The 23,744-nt window shown below is 42.3% G+C and overlaps 1 protein-coding gene across 3 annotated transcripts in view; it reads left to right on the top strand.

The window, feature by feature from the left end:
- Nucleotides 1–23,744, top strand: part of OPCML (opioid binding protein/cell adhesion molecule like) — a 571,617-nt gene that overhangs the window by 460,515 nt on the left and 87,358 nt on the right. For all 3 annotated transcript variants that reach the window (XM_062198476.1, XM_062198475.1, XM_062198474.1), the window contains exon 3: nt 6,897–7,022. In XM_062198476.1, the coding sequence (XP_062054460.1) occupies nt 6,897–7,022 (126 nt within the window). The remainder of the gene's footprint in view (nt 1–6,896; nt 7,023–23,744) is intronic.

Below are 23,744 nucleotides of genomic sequence, written 5' to 3'. Positions count from 1 at the left end.
GGCTTTTTCCGCCCCATAACTTCCCTCCCACCCGTACCCCTCCCATCTCCTGCTCCCTCTCCCATTCCATTCACAAATAGATGTCATATTTTTAAAATAATATTATATAGTCAATAAAGTATATATAATCACATATTACAAGCATGTCATATTATGTATTACATAATTTAATACCTTTAATTTGTTTAATTAATGCATTTAATTTAATATAGTGAAATATTTTTCTGGGTATCTGAGGCAAATTTCATATATAAACCCTTAGTATTTAAGGAATTGCAATTTTGAAAATGAGCAATTAGGTATAGATTAAGCCCTTTTACTGACTAAATAGCATGGCCAATATCAAAACAGCACATATGAAAACAATAATATTAACTCCTCCCTCATTTCCAGGCCCTGCATTTGCATTGAGTCCTTGCACAACCTGGAGAACTGTGCTTTGCCGTTTTCATTTTACAGATGAGCAGCCAGAGGCTCAGTGAGGTCAAGGAAAAGTTGTTCAAAGCCAACGTCACACAGGTTTACTTGGCATCCGGACCCCAGCTACAGCGCATGGCCTCTGATACACTGCTTCCACCATACCCTGTCGTCTTCAGGAGAGTGGGGCTAATATGTGCAGATTTACATATTCCAGCTCCCATTTAGCTGTTCACACAGAGCTGCGTCACCTTTAGAAAAGCAAAGCCTTTTCTCGGAGCCCGTGTGGAGCCCAGCAGTTAAGAAGCCCCCATCTCACGTCAGAGTACCCGAGTTCATTTCCTGACGCTGGCCCTTACGTGCACCCTCTCGCTAATGCAGAACCGGGGAGCCAGTGGTGATGGCTTAAATAATTGGGTTCCCACCCCGCATGTGGGAGACCTGGATTGTGTTCCTGGCTCTTGTCTCCAGCCCCATGCTGGCCCCTGCCCTGCCCAGGCCGTTGTAGGCAACTGATGATTGGTTCTGTGGATACAAATGTTCTCCCACTCTCTCTCCCCGCCACTCAAATAAATACAAAGGCTTCTTAAAAAAAAAAAAAGATTGAAAAACAAGGAAAGCCTTTTCTATCCCACTGTTCTCTCACAAGTATGTTAACTTGTATAATGAAATACAGACAGTAGACATTTATTCAACAAAGTTTTCTTAAGCACCTATTATGTTCCAATCATAGCACTAAGTATTGGAAGTATAATGTTTTATAAAGCCTTTGGGTTTGTAGATCATGAGGGTGCTAAAAAGTCATATTAATGAATATAGAGGCACAAAACTATATAAATATTATAAAGAAAAATGTGAAGAGAAACGATAACAAGAGGACTTGAATTAGATGTGGAAGGGCACAGTTGCAATCATTAGCAATGACTTCTCTGAGGCATCAACGTTAAGACTGAGCCCAGGAGGAGAAATTATGTAGACCAAAAAACAGGGTGATGAGCACTGCAGGGAGAGGGGAGGAGGGCAAAGGTCAAATCTCTAAGTTGGGAAACAATATTCTAGAGAGCTGTTCATTCATGCCTTCCACTGAGTGGGGGACAGGCGGATCCTGTATGTCAGGCATCTGTTGTATAATAGTAACACCGGGATAGATACAACCTGTCTGTCAATGGAGTAGTGATAAATGGCATGATAAAGTCATAAACAAGAATGCCTTGGGAAGAGGAAAATGCAACTAAGGCATCATGAAGGTGCTGAAGGAACTCGAGTGGTTCCTGTGGAGCAGAAGTGGAAACATACTTTCCAATCAGAAGGAGTAATGTGTACAAAGGCTCAGAGTCAGAGGAAAAGAACGAGGCAACCCCAGACAGGTGTGATGGAGAAAGGGTTGGGAGTTAGGCTCTGGGGAGGCTGCAAGTGGTTTTGTAAATCCTGCAAAGAAGTTTGGACGTCACATGTTTAGCAAGAAGCAGATGTTGGGGATTTTAGGCAGAAGCAGTGTACTTACAAGGTAACCATGCTGGGTTTCTGGAGACTAAATTATAAGCTGGTGGTAGGTAAAGAAATTAAAAGGTTTCTGTAATATTCCAGGTATTAGATGTGCATCTTAACCATGTCAATGGCAGTGAGATGGGAGAGAAAGGGTCAGGTTCACCACAAAGGATGTTGAAGAGCAGCTGGCCACACTGAGGGCAGAGAGAATGTGTACACATGTCATGGCAACTTTTGGAAATGTGCCCCAACCTCGAGACACTTGATTACAATCTGATTAAATGTGTCTGTCTGCATATATATGCATTCAGAAATATAATAATATCTATTTATCATCTGACTATCATCTGTGACTCTACAGTATAGCTATTATCCTTCTAAAATGACCACATTTTGAAGTCATTGTATCTCTACAATCTTTGTAAAAGCCATGCTGCAACCCATCAGAGAAAAGATAAGCAGACACCTGCTAGCAGCAGGACCGGGGAGGGGGGATGGCAGGTGCCTGCAGAAGAGTCTGAGAATACACAACACTGTTTCACTATTTGTCATCTTTAGTTAGACTCCACGGGTCCTACCATTTCCATTGAGTGATCTTGGTATTTGGGTGCAATTGTTACCCATTTATTTGTGTTTATTTGTATACTCATAAACACTGGCAAAATATAAAGACTCATTTGCCACAAGTAGTTGTCTAAAAACTGAAAAAAAGCTTCTTGCCAAAATATGGAGAATCATTTTAATCCATTTCTTTGCATTCATTTCTTCAAAAAGTTATCATGGAAACAAGGGCAAAATTACAATAACATTGCCAAGCTGAATTCAGGTTTCAAATTAGACTAGAAGCATGGGAATCCTGGGCAAGACCTACGGAGAAGCAGGGGTGGCTAAGGCGGGCTGCCACCCTCAGTTGTTTGCATTGAGCAGGGGAGGTTGGTTTGAGTGGACTGGTTTTGCTTATTGGGGGTAAGTGCTAAAAAAGAAGAGGAAATAGAAAGTGTTAACATTTATGGATATGAATATTGTGTGTGGGAATTGGTGAGAGATTCATCAATGAGGCAGTACAGTAGATACTCTGCCATGTACTAATACCCTTGTAATTTTGGGTAATTTCCTGAATTCTCACTAAGCCTCAGTTTTTTCATTTTTACTAGTAAGGCTATTTAGTTCCTATGTTTTATAATCTGTAAGGAGAAAGTGAGCTGATACACATGCCGGTAGCTTGAAAGCACAGTTATACATTAATCTCTGTTACTAAGGAGATCATTTCATCATTGAGACCAAAAAAGAATTTATTGCCTCCAAAATCCTTCTCTGTATTTCTTTCTCCTTGGCCACCCACACCCTTGGAATGGTATTGATCTTTCTTCCCTTGGAGAAAATAGCAGACGGCACCACGGAGCTGCAGAGGATACAGATGCAATACTTGAAGGCTTGGTGGAATGTCTGGTTATCCTAGATGACCCCACTCCAGGAAGCTCTTTCCAAGTGGCTGACACTGACAGAGCGCTGAGCCGGGTGCAGACGTCATAACAAATAGCCAGGGAATTCTTACAAATCTCTCTTAATCCAGTGCCCCTCCAACTATCAGATGACCTCTAATATCCATGGAAATAATAACTCTGAGCTGGGGGGCTGTGCTGACAGTTTCGTCCCGAGGCAACACAGCTGCAATGTACTAAATCATCCATCATGAACCTGACTCTGCTTCCTCCAGCTGTGTCCAGTGCACTACCGGGGAGACTCTAGGGGCTAGAGAAAAGGAACTTCAGGTGGTCTAATGCTTCCCGTGACAGCAAACATTATTTGAGAATATTTTGGAAGTTATACTGAACTTGTTGCTTTATAGAAGTGAGGAAAAAAAAGATATTGACATTCTGAAGCCCAGAACTATTTTTTAACAAGCTAGAAAATACTGAAAAGCAGGTACGACAGTTTTCTCCCGAGAATGCGGTGTCGTTGGAATGTACTCTATTTTTTCCCAGGGCGTATTTGAGTAAAATATGTGCACTGAAATTTCAGGTCAAATCCTAATGCAGAAATAATCCAAAAAGATGGTAGATTTATAAGGTAGGCAATTTTTATTTATTTGGCTATGTGGATTCCCCTAAGAGCTCCAGTGTGCTCCTCGTTACTGATGGTTTCTCCTTGAACAACCATACCTGTGAGTTTGCAGCAACATAAACGCCAGGCTACAGAGTTATCTAAATTGAGCACCAGTCATCATTCTCCTTTGTTGTCGACTCAGGGTGCTTTGAAACCTACTGGTGCGCTACCTGCTTGGTAATTAATAATTCATAATTAAACTGGTCATACAAATAAATCCACATGAGTGCAGGCTTTCTTTGTCATCCTTCCTTTTGTTTGAGGATTGAAAATAAAGCTAGCAGGAAAGGTTTAGGGGTCTGAAATCTCCCATTAAAAGCTTTGTCTCCCTTCATTGTTAGATTTCTGCTCAGTCCATTCTCGACTCTTTCCTTCAAAAACGCATTCAGCATGCCCCTCGTCGCCTGTGTTCGACACTGAGGAAATCAAGATGAGTGTGACGCCAAGGCTCTCCTCGAGTGCCTCCCTCGTTCAGTGGAGAGACAGGCATGAAACAGTCAGCTGCGATACGGCACGCTCCGTCCCCTCTCCCGAGGCAGCTCTGGGCAAAATGCAGCAGAAAACATGGCTGGTTCTGCTTCCAGGATGTTGGGAGACATTAAGGAAAACTGCAGAGGGGAGGGGCCGTTGGAACAGCCCTTCAAAGATGAGTCCTGTCTTGTTATGTGAGGAGTAAAAAAAAAAAACAACAACAACAAAGAAAAGCAGAGCAATGGGAGTTATTATTCTTTTGACACCTTCTGTGGAGAACAGGGGCCAGTTTAGGCAGTGTGTTGTCTAGTAGGAACTGTGCTTGGAGATGAGGCTTGCCAGTGAGTGTGAGGCTGCAGCGGGTTTAGGTGATGTAGAAGTGCTCGTGTGCCAAACCTGGTAGGCTATGGTGAGATGAAGAAGGAGGGGAGGGGTCTGATTAGATGATTAGGGGAAAGCTCACTCTGGCCCCAGGTAGGAGATAGACTGGAGGGACCCCAAGATGGAGACAGCAGGTGAAAAGTGGTGCAGCAGGTTAAAGCCTTGGCCTGAAGTGCCAGCATCCCATTCTGGTGCCGGTTCTAGTCCCGGCTGGTCCTCTTCGGATCCAGCTCTCTGCTGTGGGCTGGGATAGTAGTAGAAGATGGCCCAAGTCTTTGGGTCCCTGCACCCACATGGGAGACCTGGAAGAAGCTCCTGGCTCCTGGCTTTGGATTGGCACAGCTCCAGCCATTGCGGCCATCTGGAGAGTGAACCAGCAGATGGAAGACCTCTCTCTCTGTCTAATCTCTCTCTGTAACTCTGTTTTTCAAATAAATAAAATAATTCTTTTAAAAAAAGAAAAGTTTATCTTACATTTTTGTCTAAAAAGCAGTAAGAAACTCAACTGAAACAAAAGCAATGAGAAGTAAGAGATGAGATGAGATCTAGGTAGTTTTCTGATACTCAGCTTTGAGTGGAACTGAGAATCAAGACCTAGAGGTGGAACAAGATAAACAATAAGACCAGGAATCAATTGTGGTTTGTAATGCTCAAGAGAAATAGACATGGTCTCAGCCCATGAGAGGAAAACAGTTGTTTGTAAAAGATTGTATTGGTGCTGTGGTCATCATCATCATCATCATGATTGCCTTCATCATCATCACCATCACCATCACCATCATCCCCATCTTAGTAGTTAATAGTTCCTGAGTTCTTACTTTATATTAGGGACTCTGCTAAGTCATTGATAAGCAGCACGGTAAGTTCAGCTGCTACTGTCATCTGCATTTCACAATGAGGAAACCAAAGCTCAAAGAAGGAAAGGCATTTACCTTGCTCAAGATCCTACAGGAGATAAGGGGTTGCGTGAAGACTCAACCTTGGTCAGTGGGGTCCAGAGACCCACTTCAAACCACTAGGATACAATACTGTTTAAAAATACATTTCAGTGGCTGCTGTTGTGGCAGGGTGGGTTAAGCCCACACTTTCAACACAGGCATCCCATATGGGAGTGCTGTTTCAAGTTCTGGCTGCTCAACTTATAATCACGTTCCCTGCTAATGCACTGGGTGGGCAGCAAAAGATAACTCAAGTGCTTTGGCCCCTGCCTCCCACATGAGGGACCTGGATGGAATTCTTGGCTCCTGGCTTTGGCCTGAACCAGCCCTAGCTTTTGCAGCCATGTATGGAGGGAACCAGTGTATGGAACTAACTCTCTCTCTCTCTCAAATAAGAAAATAAATCTTAAAAGCATACATTTCATAGTACAATCTTACAGTTACAATTGTAGCAGGAAAATCAATGGGCCCAGGAAGAAAGAAGCTAACTCTGATTGAGGGGGTCTGACAACTTTACTGAGTTGTGAAAGATATGTTTTAAGGCATGTGCAGAAATGTTTAGGTTAAAAAATGAGAAAGAAAAAAATTCCAAAGCAGGGCAGCCTGTGTAGTTGAAGAACCTGAAGGAGTATACATTCTCAAGAAGTGATAACCAGCCCAGGGTGGCTGGCACTCTGTGTGAGATACTGGAAAAGGGACTACTCCTGGTTCTGTGCAGAGCCCACTGATTTCACTAAAAGCAAGGAACACGTGGGTGCACAGGAGTTCTCGGGAGACTTGGCATCTTTCCTTTGGTTTCACCTTTCTGTCAACGTGCAGTCAGTGCCTCTCTCCTCAGTCCTTTTGCCCTCTGCTCAAATACACACTTGCCTCCTGCTTCCACGGGGTATTAAACAGAGCTCCTACCATCAGGAATTGCACTGTAAATGCTGTCAATTGCCATATCCTTGGTGGATGAAGCAAGGTGAAATTTATTGTTGAGAACAATACTCATCATAAAAACATACTCTCTACTAGTACTTGTAGACTAGTGAGCTCCTGTTCAATGCTAAGAATAATTCTCAGAGATTTCTTGTCCCCTCTGTTTTCTTACAGTTCCTCCCCAGATCATGAATATCTCCTCAGACATCACCGTGAATGAGGGAAGCAGTGTGACCCTGTTGTGTCTTGCGATTGGCCGACCAGAGCCAACTGTGACGTGGAGACATCTATCAGTCAAGGGTAAAGTACTCACTTGTAGCAGGTTGTCGGGGTTACTGTGGTAAAGGTTTGATTCATATGCACAGCAGAACTTCAGCAATCAGAAACCGGTACTGTACTGGCAATACTCATCAGACATGAAGTATTCCATTCCCAAAGACTGCACTTCCACAGAGGACATTTCAAGAGCTATTTTCTCAATCCTTCATTTGACCTCAGAAAGCTTTTATTGTGCAAAGTATAGAAGACAAAAATGCACAATAACAACTTCCAATAAGGCACTGATTTCTCCAAGTGAAGATGGGTGTATCAGTTGTTTAATAATGTTTCTCAAAGTAGAGCACTAGGGGATTGGGTGGCTGTTTTGTGCTACCGTACTTTTAGGAAGGACTGCATGCTGTGTATTGGAGTCACACCCGTTGTACCTATACATACATAGTTCATTCTTAACAGAGGAAGGGTGATAGAAATGGCCGAGTGCACTGAGTTATGCTTGTGTTGAGAACTCTGTAATTGCCATTAAAATGGTAGGTATGGTTTTTGCCAACTCAGTGTAAAGGGAGACAAAAGGACAGTGGACTATATCCCCTTGAAACTAAAACTTGCTCCACAATGAACTTCAAGAGATGTCCACAGAGCCCCCCGTTGTATTTATGCTGTTGCTAGAAAATTATACAAGACATATGTGCTTCTTTAGGCATTAGGAAATCCAAACATAAAAACCAGTGAATAAGAAAATGTGTAGAGTATGCCTGTGTGTGATATAAAAATAATATAGATCCAGGATAAAATGTAGAAATAAATCTTAATAACCTTCAACAAGACAAAGATTTGATAGCACACAGAAATCCCTAAATATGAATGAAAGAGAAATGATAAGCATATCTTTGACTGAGTTTTCTAGGGCTATCATTTTAAAAAGTACCAAAACTTCATGATTTCCATAACAGAGATGCATTTTATCACATTTCTGGATGGTTCAAGGCCAAGGTGAAGGTGCTGGTAGAGTTGATTCCTTCTCAGTGCTATGAGGGAAACTCAGTCCACAGTCTTCTTGTGGTTTTCCTGCTATCTTTGACATCTCTTGACTTGCAGGTGCACTACCCTTGCCTGCACCCTCACATTGCGCTTTCCTTGAATGTGTCTCTGTCCATAGCTCCCCTTTTCATAAGGACACAGCCATTTGTACTGGGGCTCATACTAATCACATTTTCATTTGAATACCACTTTAAAGACCCGGTTTCCAAATAAGGTCACATTTCAGGAACTAGGGGTTAGAAATTCGAGGTATCATTTATGAAGAGATGCAATTCAACCTCTACCAGCTTTATCTAGATTTAAACCACCATTAACAATAAAGAAAAACAAACCACAGACTTGGAGAAGACGTTTGTTTTGCATATATCTGGCATAGACTTTACATTCAGTATACTTGAAGAATTCTTAACACAATTCTAACAATTCACCTGAAAATCAAGAATGTGGATAGACAATTCCAGAAGACACACAAATGGAAGTCAGCACATGAAGAAATGCCCAGGATCGTTATCATAAAAACAAAGGTTAAAATCATACCAAGATACCAATATACACTCCATGAAAGGACTAAATGAAAAAATACCAGCAATACCAAGTGTTGGTGCAGGAGTAGAGCAAGGGAAAATCCTATACATCATTCTGGGAATGTAAAATGGCATAAGCACCATGGAAAACATTGGACATTTTGTTATAAAGTTAAACAGACACTTGACATTAAGACCAGCAGTCCTTTCCTAAGTGTTCACTCAAGATGTCCATAAATGTACGTTGTACACAAATGTCTGTAGGCAGCTTCCTTCATAATAGCCTCAAACTAGGAAGAACCCAAACTACCTCCAACAGGCACATGGATACATTGGGGCACACTGGAACAGCAGAAGGAAATGTAAAGGGCCAATACGAAATGCATGACTCTCAAGAACAGTACTCCCAGGGGGAAAAAAAAAAAGCCAAACATTTCAAAACATGCTTACTGTTTGATTTTCATTTACATGAAATTCTAGAACAGACAAAACTAACCTCTGGGAACTGGAATTGAGTCAGTGGTTACCTAGGATAGGAATTTGGGGAGAAGTGACTACGAAAGCCATAAGGAGTATTTGGGAATGATTGAAGAGTTCTATACCTTGACTGGTGGTTATAGGGATGTTAAAATCACTAAAACGAGTAAGATCATACACTAAAATTTAGTGGATAGTACTACATGTAAAGTAAATGTCAATACAATTTAAAATGTAAATATAGAACGATGTAGGTAACAGGTGCCTTCATTTCATTCCCTAATTTGGAACATTAATTACTTACATCAGTAGCACTTACTAAATGAGAGAGTGGGTTTGTTACTAGGGGCATGATTTGGGCTTTCACAGTTTATCTCTATAGAAATTGAGAACACTCATTTCAGCCCCTGCCTGCTTATATAAAAGACAGGCTAATAAATGTCCAGACATTCTTTGAGACCTTAGATACCGAAACTGAAAACATCAGTACTATAAAGTAATATTAGCAAGAATATAAAAATGTAGGGGGTGCCTCACAAAGCTCACCTTTCATATAAGCACAGCAATAGTGTATGTGCCCAAAGATAGGGCCCAATGGGAATTTTATCCAAAAGTCGGGGAGAATTTTGGACTTATAACACAAATATTTTCATCCATCAAACCAATTTTCTACGTTATTTAGTAAAGTCAGATATATTTATAAGAGCTTGAAATCCCAGAATGTACTTATTTGATTCTAAATACACAGTTCTCTATGCCTGGAAATATTTTAAAAGGCATTTTGGCTTTGTGTACTGTTTTGAAGAAATTTTCTATAATGTTACACAGGTAACCCTTTTAAAATAGGGAGAGTCATTCATATTCTCAAGCTTTTATGTAATGTAATAGCTGCAATTCAGCCTCAATAAAAGCCCAGAAAATTCTAAAACTAGGTGAGCCCTCTCGCCTCCTCTCTCCTCTTAAATCTCACAAGCCTTGTCCCACCTTGAAGTCGCCTTGGTGTTTCTGCTAGCCCTGGACTTCTCTCTGGTAGCTTTTTTCTTCGCTATGGCCCTCCCCTCCCTCAATGACATTTAAGCATTTAAACTCAAGGCATTGTTTCCCAAATGTGAAAAGCTCTGGAACCTGGAGGGTTTGCAAGTTGAAAATTTGCAACTGCAGGTGGCTAGCAATGTTTATTTTTAGAAGGATCTTCCATCTCACTTGGAGTTAGGGAGTTGTTTTAAAGGCTTAGAGGAGCATTCAATAAAACTTGACATCAAACAGCATTTTTAGAAAAATTTGCTGGTTAGTTCAGCATGGAAGAGTAAGAAATAAAGGTTGCAATGACATTTCCTTTGAAATTCCAATAGGATTACATGGGAGGATTTAGCTCACTGGACAGCTGTGTTTCCGAAATGCTAATATAGTATCTGAAATGTATGGCTTAAATTTAGGCATCTTATATTACAGGAATGAATACACAAGCTTTCATTTCAAAAAGTATCTTTTAATGAGCAGATTAGTAAAGATTAAGGATAGCAATCACACTTATGATTTAAAGTAACAGTCTGAATTTATGCTACCAATCCATAGAAATGATAGATAAGAGGTAAAAATAGAAGAATAAATAGATCTGTTATCACAGTGGAGAATAATAATGCTAAACTTTGCTGGATTGGGAACTGTGAAGAATCCCTGAAATATAAAGGGTAGATAGATATAAGGAAGGAAAAATACAGCTTAAAATACAAGAATGCAATATCTACTTGAAATGGCAGACAATTAAAAATTTTCTCTCCCGGTTTCACATAAGTGCATTGGTAAACATTTAGTGATGGTGTGCATGCGAGCAGGCAAAGTAGCCTCTACCAATACCTGTGGTGTAAATTACTCCCCTTGCTTCTTCTTTCCTGGGAGCCTCTTTGAAATAGTCTTGCTTTGCATACTCATTTTCTCATTAGAGAAAAAAAAAAGTAAGTCCTTCTTTAAAAAGTAAGGAGAGGAGGCCAGCATTGCACCACAGTGGGTTAAATCCAGGTGAGTCCCAGCTGCTCCACTTCCAATTCAGCTCCCTGCTGATGTGCCTGGGAAGGCAGTGGAGGATGGCCCTGGTCCTTGGGCCCCTGTACCCACATTGGAGACCCAGAAGAGTCTCCTGCTTCCTGGCTTTGGCCTGGCCTAGTCCCAATTGTTGCAGGCTTTTGATGAGTGAACCAGAAGAAAGCAGATCTCTCTTTCTGTCTCTTCCTCTCTCTCTCTCTAATTCTGCCTTTCAAATAAATAAATCTTAAATAGGAAAAAAAAAAAGTCTGAAGACTTCCCCAGGCTTTTCTCATTTCCAGATTGAGTATGCGACCAGAGATCCCCTGAGCTCCACAATTTCCTTCGCAATATTGAAAGTGTGCAGGATTCCTGGAAGACATCTCCCTCCCTTCAGAGGAAGCTGGGGGTTCTATGGGATCACAATTAAGTGTAGTGACCATCTCCAAGAGTTGTTCTAACCACATGTTCATGTGGGGTTCTGCGGTTGGCATGCAAACTGCTGAGCATTGGACCATGTATTTCTTCTTCTATTTGGATATTAAAAACCATGCCTAATTGTTTTCAATACCAGATAATGGCTCATTAAAAAGCATAATATTCATATGGGCTTGCTAGAGATTATCGCACTTGTTTAACAGCCTTCACATACAAAGACGTCTGCACTGAATGACCTGCAGGTCAGGAACCAGGGTAATGATGGAATCTCAGGCTGCTGCTGCCTCAAGGAATTTTGCACAGGAAAGAGTAAGCAGGTCCCCAATCAGGCAAGCAAAGTGGACTGGGCAGTGAGACGCATCTGTGAATCAACTGGGCTTCAACAATCATTTTCTGTTCCCTCCCTGGAGGACAGGAGAAGGGAATCCCAACAGCATAAACTGGGAGACCCTTCTGGGCATGGGAGTGATGTGAAAATGAAGATTCTGAGATGGCAGAGATGGGGGGGGAGGGGATTGCACCAGCTATTGTGTCCAGGGAGGTTGTTGTTCCCTCTCATCGTGCCACAATAATAATCCACTGTAATGCGTTACACAGCTGGCCTCATTTTCCATGATACATTTGGGAAGGCCAGATGTTTGGGGAAAATAATAAAGTCTTCTTTTCTGTCTCCTCTCCGTGGAGATTTTGAGATGACAGCCATTCACCTGTGAGTGAGTTTCTGGTACAATCTCCTCATGCACAGTGATACCTCAGGGAGCAAGCGAATGAGTTATTTCACAGAAGTGAATTTTCCAGCTAACCGAAGCTGACTCCTTTCTGCATTGACTTAAGTCATTTTTAATGGAAGCATTTTAAAAATGTATTATGTTCTTACCTGTCTCCTTGAGTCTAGTGAATACAGTTAGCCTCATCTTCACAATGTAACATCAACATTATACATGTCAATTGTTTGCCTCTTGGCCTTTGGGGACCGGGGTAACTAGGAATAGAGCTCTTAAATACTGTTTACATTCTTGGGTCTGTTGTTCACAGTGCCTCTATGTTTCCTTCCTTCCCTCCAATCAGAATATAAATAATCAATTCTTCCTACAGTTAGTGCACCTGCCTTTTAGCAGACATGCTTCTTCTGATTATCTGCTTCTAATTTTTCATGATCAAGAATCCACATAACCACACTGATGAGTCCTAAGGAACAGCTAGTGATAGGAGGGAGAGGACCTTTTCCGAGGAGATGACGTCAGCTTTGCTGAATGTGATAAACAACACTGAGAATAGCTGTTTGGGGGGTGGGGCATACGAAGCTGAGTTTTGTTCCGGATGGAAGAGGCAACTAGGGTAGGGATATCCCACGTAAATGAAGAGTTCATACTGCTAGCGAATTCCTCATCCATGGTTCCAACTTGACTGCACAGTTCTTGTCATTGTTTTGAGGCTAAGAAATGTGCTGATCCGTGACTGTGCCTACTGCACTTATATTTTTCACACTAGAAATGCCTGAGAAGAAAGTCTTACAGGAAATCGCCACATATTTAACACCCGATATAAAAGAAGCAGTAACTTGCTCTTATGTGCAGGTGTCAGTCCCTTTGGGATAGTCACGTTAGCTCATCATGAGAACATGGACTTCAGCATGCTCTGGACCCAGGCTTGCAACCCGGGCTGGACTCTGAGGCAGCTGACTGACTGGCTTTGGAGATATTTATGACAAATTTCCATTATTTTAAAGATCAAAAAATGAATGGGGAGCATGTAATAGTGCTGAACACTTATTAGATGCTCAATCGTTCTTTCCAAATTACCATTCTGCCAGATTTTCACTCAAATATTTCTCCGAATCCCGGTAGCCCACTGATAGCCAGGAAACTGGGTGCGATGACATCGAGTGCTACCTGGATGCCATGCCTTGCTGTGTGTGTTTTACATGTGTTCATTCATTGAATGCCCCAGGAGCCCCAAGAGAGAAGTGTCACTATGTGCTGGTATGCTTCTTCTGTCTCTGAATCTCATCCCTTGATGGTCCTGGTTATTCATTTGGTGATGTAGTGATTTGGTTTTTGGTTTGCTTTGGTTTGGTTCGCCTAGAAATTAGAGAGCATAGATCAATTTTATTTCTACTAGTCAAACCATCGCATTGTCTTTCATTGTGTGAGTGGCTAAACAAACCGTGGTACAGCCACTCCATGGGGTACTACAAAGCAATACGAGGAAAGGAACTATTGACCCACTCCAAAACTCAGAGAGACTCGAGAAGCCTTGTGCTAAATAAAAGGAGCTCACCTTGAAAGGCTGCATGCTGTGTGATTCCACTTTTATAACGTGGTTCACATGGTAAAATTATATAGATGTACAGGGCAGAAGAGGGAGGTCTACAAGAGAAAGCAGGAATATGTGCACAGGAGTTTGTTGTTTAGTGAAGCAGTTAGAACAGCATCATATCTTCATTGTTGTGGCAGTTCTGTGAATCTACTTGTGTGATGAAATGTTATAAAACTTTACAGAAAAACATAAAAATAAGGACATTCAAACGTGGGTGAAATCCATGTACGCTCCTTAGCGCAGCCGTGTATGACACATATCCAAGATGCCGCTGCTGGGAAAGTTAGGTGATGAGTAGATGGTACCTGTCTGCTATTTTTGCAACTCCTTGTGAGTCAATAACTCTTCCAAAATAAGACAGTTTTTAAATAGGAATGGTTAGTCAAATGAGTCTTTAGTGTTCCGCTGGTTGTCTATTCCTATATGTGCTTATACCGGAATTTGTGTATTAAATATTTTCACATGAATCATCTTAAGTGAGCCAGCAGCTCTCTAAAATAGGTCAGAGAAGGAATATTCTGCCTGTTTCACAGATAAGGAAACAGATGGCAAGGTTAAATAAGGATGAATGATTCACAGCTAACTAAAGTGGCAGAACTATGAAAGGAACCCAGTTCCTGATTTTCAAGTCAGGAGCTCTTTGTGCTGTACAAAGATGGCTCCCATGGCTTGAGCTGGAACAGGTACAATGGGACATGATATATATAAATATATATTCTCAAATTCTGCTTGTTATCTTGGGCACCCAAGGGTGCTCTTAGCTCTCAGCACCGCCAGTACTCGCTTACATTTCCCTTCCTGACTCCACAAATACCATCCTGTGTCTAGGCACTTTCTCACCTCCACTCTGTCATTCAAACGAAAGCAGAGCCTCCAAATCAAAACCATATTCCTGCCATTGTCTGGTGTGTGTCCCTGTTGGTCCTCTGCTTCAATTAAAATAAACCTGCTGAGATCTTCCAGCCTCATTTCTCTGCCAAGCCATCCCAGGTACAAGTTCCAGCCAATAATAGGAATTGCCTATTAGTTGACCTGCTGTATCATTCAGTCTTGCGATGACTTCTTTGTCTCTCTCTCCAAGGCAGCCGGATTCTTGTTTCTAATCTGAAGTCATGTTTGGAGCCTAATTAATCCCTGGAGTGTGAGAAAGAGGTGTCTGAGATGAGAAATCAAGGTTATACATATCTTGCTCAGTGGAACAGTTATGGGCAAACAAGCTGTTCCTCTCACATTTTTGCAAAGCAAATTTATGTTCACTAACTTTGGTTCTCGTTGCAAATGAGAAGTGTGTGAAGGTCTAGCAATGCGCTTTTCACCATATGGGTACCCATATGTTTTCCCCCTTTGCTTGCGTACATTTCGCTTTGGCATGCACATATGCCTGTATTTTTGCAACTTAACAATATTAAAACTAATCCCATTTATGCTCCTTTTGGGCGAGTTGATTGAGTCATAAATTCCTGAGAATCTCTTCCTTGGGAGGCCGAAGTTCTTTTGTGTGCATTGGGGGAGGACAGAGCTAGCCACCCTGGCAGGCGGATGTAGTCAGACAGTATCATTGTGCAACTGATGGCCCTGACCCAGGCTGCAGAGAGGGAACTTAACCTTGGAGGATATAGGGAATCTGGGGTTGACACTGCATAGATAATGACTCTCTCTCTCCCCTGTCTCAGAGACAAAGCCCTCACTACGTATTAGATAGCAACTAGGAGACCTTTCTAAGGCTCCAGGTGATAAAGCTTATTTTACAACCATCATGAGTCTTGAGGTGTGTGGTTCTTGTTATACAACCATACTTCACATCCCCCACACTGAGTGGGAAAGCTATGCATGTCAGAAATAGGACGGCTAGAAATTAGTTTCATTTTGAAGTAATGCTTTATTTCTATACTGGATATTTTAGAAAATAAGTGTAAGAATGGATATCAACACGTATCATACTGAGTGAAAAGTCCAACTAACTCAAATGTGAAATTGGAACTGGAAATGTTGCCCACCTTCTGCTGTAAAGTATTCTCTAGCTTTACCTCTTGTGCATTCATTCATCCATCCATTTGAGGCATTACTGCATAGTTGGTTTCCCTATTACAATGAAGGTATGTGAGTTAGACACAATTCCTGCCCTCAAGGAGTTTATGGTCTAAAGAATGAGAGAGTCAACAACCAGCGAATCCACAGCATATAATCTCCAAATGCAGTGACTGCTGTGAGGATGAACAACAGGGGAGCATGACCAGTCTAGGCTAAGTGTTCCCTGAGACAGTGACATTTGGGATGGTGTCTGAAGATGCATAGAATGCAAGCACTAGAGAGTCTTGGGTATGCACATGTGCTGGGACTGGGCTGGCTAGAAACCTTCCAATGTCAAATGTCCTGGGATGAGAGAGAGCTGGCTCTCCAATAAAGAAGAAAACTATGTATTAATGATGCTTCCACAGCAAGAGACAATGGCCTGAGAAGAGATTGTCAGAGAGGAGACCCGACCCTACAGAGCGCTCATGGGTTGGTTCTTTATTCTGAGAGCACTAGAAAATACAAAGATTCAACAGGAGAGCTTGGAAAGATGATTGTCATGGCGCTGGTTTTACTAGGAACATATCATTTCTGATCATTCTGTATGCAAATCTGGCAATTGGCTAAACCTCTGTCTCCATTTCCTTACCTACAAACCAGAAAAGAATTAGTAACAATACACTTCTTTTATGGAGACAAGGTGATTGGAATTTGATGCTTTTCAGATTACAAGGTAAGAATGGATATTAACATGTATCATAGCACGTGAAAAGCCTGACTAACTCAAAAGTAAAGCTGGAATTGGAAAGGCATCCAATGCTGCCTGCCGTCTGTTATAAAGCCTTCTCTATGCAATTGCTATATCAAATTATGCTATTGAAATCAGTCGGACACTGATAAAATTGAGACCAGCTTTGCAAGTACTGTAGATCTAATTGGCCTCAGCAGTGGGTCCACAGTGACTCTTTCTGCTGAACAAAAATTGTGGGCTTCAATAGAAAATAATAAGCAGCCTGGCTCCACACTCACGTATTGCAGCCACCTCTGGAGATAATGCACTTTAATTTAGACACTGAGCTCCTGCATCTGGCCAGATGTTGAAGGAAGCTCACGAAGGTTTACTTCCTCCTTTGCTCCTGGAAATGCACCCTTGATAGTAGATTTAAAGACCTTTGTGGCCAGTTCTGTGCACCTGCCATCTTAGATGTTCCTTTTTCACAGCAACTTTTTTTTTCTAAAAACCTCTCCATCCCTAGGGTAACATTTCTATAAATCACTTTTTCTTACTTAAGTGATTTTAAATTGAGTTTCTATCACTTACAGTCAGAGTAGCTCTGATTAAATCCACCATACAATCTAGAGGGCAGCACGTAACGGAGATGAGTAGAACACAGCCCTGCCTTAAACTTAGAGTTGGGTAGGACAGTGAGACATCTGTAAGCATAATATCACAAGATAGGGTGCCTGGGGCTGAGCTAGCTCAATTAGGACTTCTTTCATACATGCAAGAAACCAGGAGGCTGCTGTGTGGGTTGTTGATTACTTTTCCAGATGGCTATCTCCATCCTGGGTTGAAAAAGAACTTGTGACTTGATTTGGGAGCTCTCAGCAGGTTGCCAGGAGGATCTCACATCTAAATTAGCTAGAATCAGGCTGAGATGGACATAGAGACGCTGACTCTGAGTTATGGAGTAATCGACACCAAGCATCATCACCATCTCAGTATACTCAGATGTGCAATGTCCATTTCTTCATTAACAGTACCGGCCACGTGCTTGCTGCACACAAGCAAACCTACAGTGAACAAGGCAGTGAGGAGACAACATGGAGAGATTTTAACCAAGCCTCTGCTCTCATGGACCTCATACTACTCCAGGCAACTCACGACAAACAACTGGTTTGTCTTAATTGATTCACTGATCTACTAACATCTTGAAATGGGGTGCTCTACTCTGGTGGGAAGTGGTCTCTCCCCTACCCCTATTCCTAGGTCATTGGAGAACAGAAGAGGTGCATGGGGTGCACATGTGTGTGATGTTCTAACACTGAGCACAATGACTCACATTTCATAGGTGAACAGAGAATAGCTGTTGAATGAATGGACTCACAGGTATCCATCACATATCGGTCTTATCATGTGTCAGAGGAAAAGGATGGGGAACACAGTTTGGATATGCCTGGAGCAGGTCTCATCTCTGAATGGTAAAGAGAAATGCTGATGTATAGGGTGAAGGTGCTTGGGCAAAGTAGTTCAGTGGTGTCTGTATTCAGAGGCTGCGGGAACATGTGGTCTTCTATCTAAAGTGATCTTCCATTTTCCCAGCACCCCTCTTAATGCCTCCTTTCCTATAAATTATAAGTTGGATGCCAGGTTTTATTATATCATATTTTAACCTAATGCAAGGGGGTCTTCAAAAGGTTCGGGGAGAATGCGTATTATGAAAATAACTGCTCACGGATCTCAAAAATGTTTGCACCCAAATATACTTCCTTTTATTTCTTCACAAAATTTGTGAAGTCTCCATAGGGATCTGTGATGTAGAAGGTGTTCTTCAATTCCTAACCTGTCAAGTCCTTGTGGGAAAATTATGGCTTGGCTGGAAAACTCATTAACCTTACATAGGGATGCACAGCAAAGCTGGGACGATGGCTTCCACACATGCACTTTGATTTTGACAAGTTGGGCAGCTCACATGAGCTTCTTACATCCTGCGTTTTTCAGTGCAACGCCAAAATTGTGAGCGTCCCTGGCCTTGCAGCCTCTTTCTTTCTGTCTTCTTCCTAAGTGTACCTGCTTTCTCACCTTCCTACTGCGCTGAGTCTTAACTCCACATGCCTGAGGCCCGGGGAAGGCACTAGCAACGACGGGAGTGGGGGAAATCTCTTTCCTTCCGTCTCCAGTTTCAAGGTAGTGGCCACGCTTAATTAGATGCCTCTCTTTACATGTGAGTCAAGGAGGGGAGGGAAGAAGAAGGAAACAGCATTTTAATTGGAGTGGACTCTCCAGTCTTACAAATGCTCCAGATTCCAAGAGGGAACCTGCGCTGGAGGTAAGTAGGATCAAGGGGAACTGATCTCATTAAGCAAAAAGAGTTGATTGTCACTTTGAAGCTGGGCTTCACAGTTGGAAGCAGAGATTGGCTCACACACTAACGAGAACCGGAGTTGGGTGAGGAGGTGAAGGAAGTAGATCGCCCAGCCCAGCTGCCCCTACCTTTCCATTTCCCTCCCGGTAACTGAGAAGTGTGAGCCTCATTAATCAAAGAAGGCAATCAGTGGAGTCCGTCCTGCCTTTGGTTTTCCTCCCCCCACCTGCACTTTTTTTATTATTATTTTCTTACAGTATCAACACTCTCCCCACACCAAAAGCTCTTATTGGGGAGAGTAGCCCCTAGGGGTGCTGGAAATAGTTTGGTTTTAATGATGCCCTGGATGGTTCTGCTTCCTTGGAGGAGAGCTTAATAAAGTAACTGATATCAGCGGAATCACCCAGCCTCGGCGTCCCCAATTCTTTCTTCTCCCCGCAAGTGCTGCTCCTCTCACCTTAGCACTTCACACCATTGTGGTTCATAAATACTTTCATCTCCGGCCTCTCCAGGGCCTCCTCCTGTGCCACTGAGCCTGTGCTTATTTGTCCCGGACGCAGTAATTACGTCTGCAGCGAAAAGGCTGGTCTCCCTAATGGGCAGTAAGGATGTTGCCAGCACTCTAATAAAGAAATGTGCTTGCCTCAACGCCCCCAGGGGCTGAGGGAGGGGTCTGGGACCTCAGATAGCTACATGTACCCCAACCCACTTAGCACTCTCCCCCGCACATGACCTTCCCCCAGCCCTTTTGACCCCTGACCTGATTGTGAACTTCCTATGGCACTTAGCTTTCTTTCCAACAGGATTTCCTACCCCAGAGGACAGGAAAGAGTTGTAGCAGAGGCTGTTTGGCCATCACACATCGACTCATGGTTTAAGAATCTCCTGCTATCCCTGCACACCTCTGGCTCTGCCTAAGGGATGAGGTAGCAAGAAAGCTCAGATGCGGCCTCTCACTAGAAGTATCCTAGCGAGAAGCCAGGCTGTCCAGGACCCAGCAGGGACCCACAGAAAGGACAGGGGGCAGCGACGTATGCTGAAGCATGCCATTTACCTGTCTCCCCAGGCGCCCCTCTCTCTACTGCCTCCACAGCTGCCTTCATACACCTGTGCATCCTCTAAGCTCTGTCTCACTGGACTTGCCCATGCTGGTTGGGACCATAGCTCCTTGTAAGTCTTGCATTCCTGCTGGACTCTCTGGTCTTCCGATGTTTTGCATGCTGTGACAGTGAGCATCAATCTAATAAAGCAATGCCATGGCTACCCCGTCACTGTCATCGTTAGCACCAAAAGCATCCTTTACATTCATTCACCTGCCACCTTCACTTAATCTCATTTGGTCTTCACAAGGGTCTTCTGTCAAAAGGGAGACAAGGAAATAAAGTGAAATGAAACAAATAAAATATAGACAGAGATTATCACATACACCTTACAGAGGATGGAATGGAGGCCTGGACTGGTTTAATTGATGGCAGTTGGAAACAGCATTCTTTCAATTATTCATTGATTCTTGCACGCATTCAATCATTCAAGAAAGAATTAGTGAGTGCCTATTACATGCCAGGTCCTGTGCTTGACATTGGAGTAAGAGAGATAAATGGCATTATAGTTTTCCTCAGGGAGCTCACGGTTTACTGAGAGACACCAACACAGTTACATATAATTACAGCACAATGAAGGTAAGTGGTATATAGTAATACTGTATAGCACACTATATATAAGTGCTATATGATAATACTATATACTATACTCTAAATAGCAATACTATATTCAGAATGTTTGGGTACTAAAGATCATTTAATTTCAACTGTGAAATATGGGAGAATCAGGGTGGCTTCTTGGAAGAGGTAACTACTAACACAATTCTTACGAATGGATTGTTGATCGAAACACAGGAGGGGCTGGTATTATGGCACAGCAGGTTGGGATGCTGCCTGCAGCACTGGCATCCTGTATGGGTACTTATTCAACTCCCAGCTACTCCACCTCTGATCCAGGTCCTGCTAAGTTCTTGGGCCCCTGTAACCCACAAGGGTGACCTAGAAGATGGAGTTTAAGCATTCCCACCCCTGATTTGAGGAGTGAGCCAATAGATGTAGGCTCTCCCTCTTCCTCTCTCTCTCTCTCTCTCTCTCTCTCTCTCTCTCTCCCTCTTCTCATTGTCTCTGTAACTCTACCTTTCCAGTAAATAAATACATTTGTAAAATATAAAATAAAATAAAAAGGAAATGTATAGGGTAGAGAAGAGAAATATTCCAGGCAATGGAGATAGCAAGAGGAAAGAAACAGAAGGTGAGATAGCATGGTGTTGGAGATATGTAAGTTAGTTAATGTTTACCAAAGCATGAAATAAGTTACTGTAAATCTAATGAAATCGGGTCTAGTTGCGGCTGATCCAAGAACAAGTGTGATACTGCATTACAAGGAAGCTGTTTTGATCATATCCATGGAGAAAACAAGAATATTCTACTGTAAGCTCAATCTTTTCCTACATCTTCAAAGTGGTCTCAACAGGATATCTATACACTACTTCTCACCTTGTCCTGGGGAATGACCCCAAGACACTCAGTGGACACCTGAAACTACAGGACATACTCAATCCTTTCTATACTATACTTTTTGCTATGATCATGTATTTAATTGGTAACTCAGACATAGTAAGAGATGAAAATAATTAATAATAGAATAATTATGACAATATAAAATAATCAAGCATGTTATATGAATATGGTGTTTGTCTCAAAATATCTCACTGCGCTGGACACCAGACCAAGGGATGATGGACATCTCCCCAGGACTGAGCAACATGGCAGGAGCTTCATCGCTCCACTCAGGATGGCGCACAACTGGCAACTTATCAAGAGTTTCTTGCTGAAACTCCATTTAATATTTTTGCACCTCGGTTGACTGTCAATAACTTTAACTTTGGAAAGTGAGGCCTTGGATGTGGTGGAGGAGCTCTGTATTATGAAACAGAGCGTGAAGTTGTTGAAGGATACTTTCTGCTAGTCTTCCCCTATTTCACCCAGACTACTGAACTACAGAACTCTTCTGTCTTTGCCTTAACATTCCATGAGGGAGTCGGCGCTGTGGCGTAGCAGGTAAAGCTGCTGCCTGCAGTGCCAGCATCCCATATGGTTGCTGGTTCGAGTCCCGGCAGCTCTACTTCCGATCCAGCTCTCTGCTAAGGCCTGGGAAAGCAGTGGAAGATGGCCCAAGTCCTTGGATCCCTGCACCCACGTGGGAGACCTGGAAGAAGGAGCTCCTGGCTCCTGGCTTTGGATCGGCACAGCTCTGGCAGTTGTGGCCAATTGGGGAGTGAAGCAGCAGATGGAAGACCCCTCTCTCTCTCTCTTCCTCTCTCTCTCGCTGCCTCTCTTTATCTCTCTGTGTAACTCTGACTTTCAAATAAATAAATCTTTAAAAAAAACATTCCCTGGGAACTCTAAGCCATCCAGATCTTACTTTCTCACTTTATCTGCTCTTTCAGCGGTCACTTTCTCGATTTCTAAAGCAGTTTTATTTCTCTTCTTTCTGTAGCTCTACCCATTATTCTGATTAACATTAAGCCTAAGATCCAAGAAAACAGCTGTACCTTGTTACAAATTGTTTTTTTTTTTTTGTTCTCATGGCATTCATATGAAATGAGATTTAAGAAGTACATGGAGTGTACCAGTATTGTTGCACAGAGGGGTAAGCCACTGCTCGTGGTGCCAATATTCCATATCAGAGCACCAGTGCGAGTCCTGCCTGCTCCAATCCAATCCAGCTCCTTGCTAATGTGCCTGGGAAAGCATCAGAAGATGGTACTTGGTTCCCTACCACCCACATGGGAGGCCTGAATGCAGTTCCTGGCTCCTAGCTCTTGCCAGTCCCAGTCCTGGCTGTTGGAGCCATTTCGGGAGTGAACCAGTAGATGGAAGATCTGTCTCTTCCACTTTATCACTCTGCCTTCCAAATAGTCAAAGAAATCTTTTTAAAAATGATATACATGGGAAGCAAATCATGAATTGCTAAGCATTGAATATGAGGTAGACTTATATTAGACTTTTTATTTAAAAATATGGTCATAATTCATATCAGTAGTCATAATTACCATCAACTTAATCTTGCCATCATAATTCATATAATCTACATAGGTGACTGTGGGTAGTGCTTGACAAGTTTATACGGTTACACAACCACTGCCCCAATGCAGAGCACCCTTCTTCTTCATTAGAGTTATCTCCATCCTCAACCTGACCCAAACACTCGTATGGTCTGCTGCTAGGTATTAGACTTTTGTTGTGGAGTTTTGCATTTTTTCTAGAATATATATTGTTCTATATATATATTCTCCATATCTCTCTTAAGAGATGGAGAGAGAGAGAGATTCAGAAAATATAAGGGAGCTTCAAAAGTTCTATGGGAAGATGGAATTAAAGAGTTTGTTTTGGTATGGTGGCTGGTGTTGTGGCACAACGGGTTAAGTCACCACCTGTGAAGTCGGCATCCCTTATAAGCACCGGTTCAAGTCCCAGCTGTACCACTTCCAATCCAGCTCCTGCTAATGTGACTGGGAACACGACAGAAAGCTCATGTGCTTGGGCTCCTGTCCCCTGTGTCTCTACGCTTGGGGAGTACACCTACCTCAGATCAAAAATATTTTAATTATTTCTTTTTAAACACAGATAGCTTTCTTTTTATTATTCCTTAAATAGTACAACTACTTTTTATGTAGCATTTACATTTCATTAGGTATCATGGGCACCCTGGAGATGAGTTAGAGTATATGAGAGAATTTGTATAGGTTATATGCAAATATTACACCAATTTCATTTTTTGCC

This window comes from Lepus europaeus, chromosome 7 (assembly GCF_033115175.1).
Source record: "Lepus europaeus isolate LE1 chromosome 7, mLepTim1.pri, whole genome shotgun sequence".
Classification (NCBI taxonomy): domain Eukaryota; kingdom Metazoa; phylum Chordata; class Mammalia; order Lagomorpha; family Leporidae; genus Lepus; species Lepus europaeus.
This window is presented reverse-complemented; position numbering and strand designations above follow the sequence as displayed.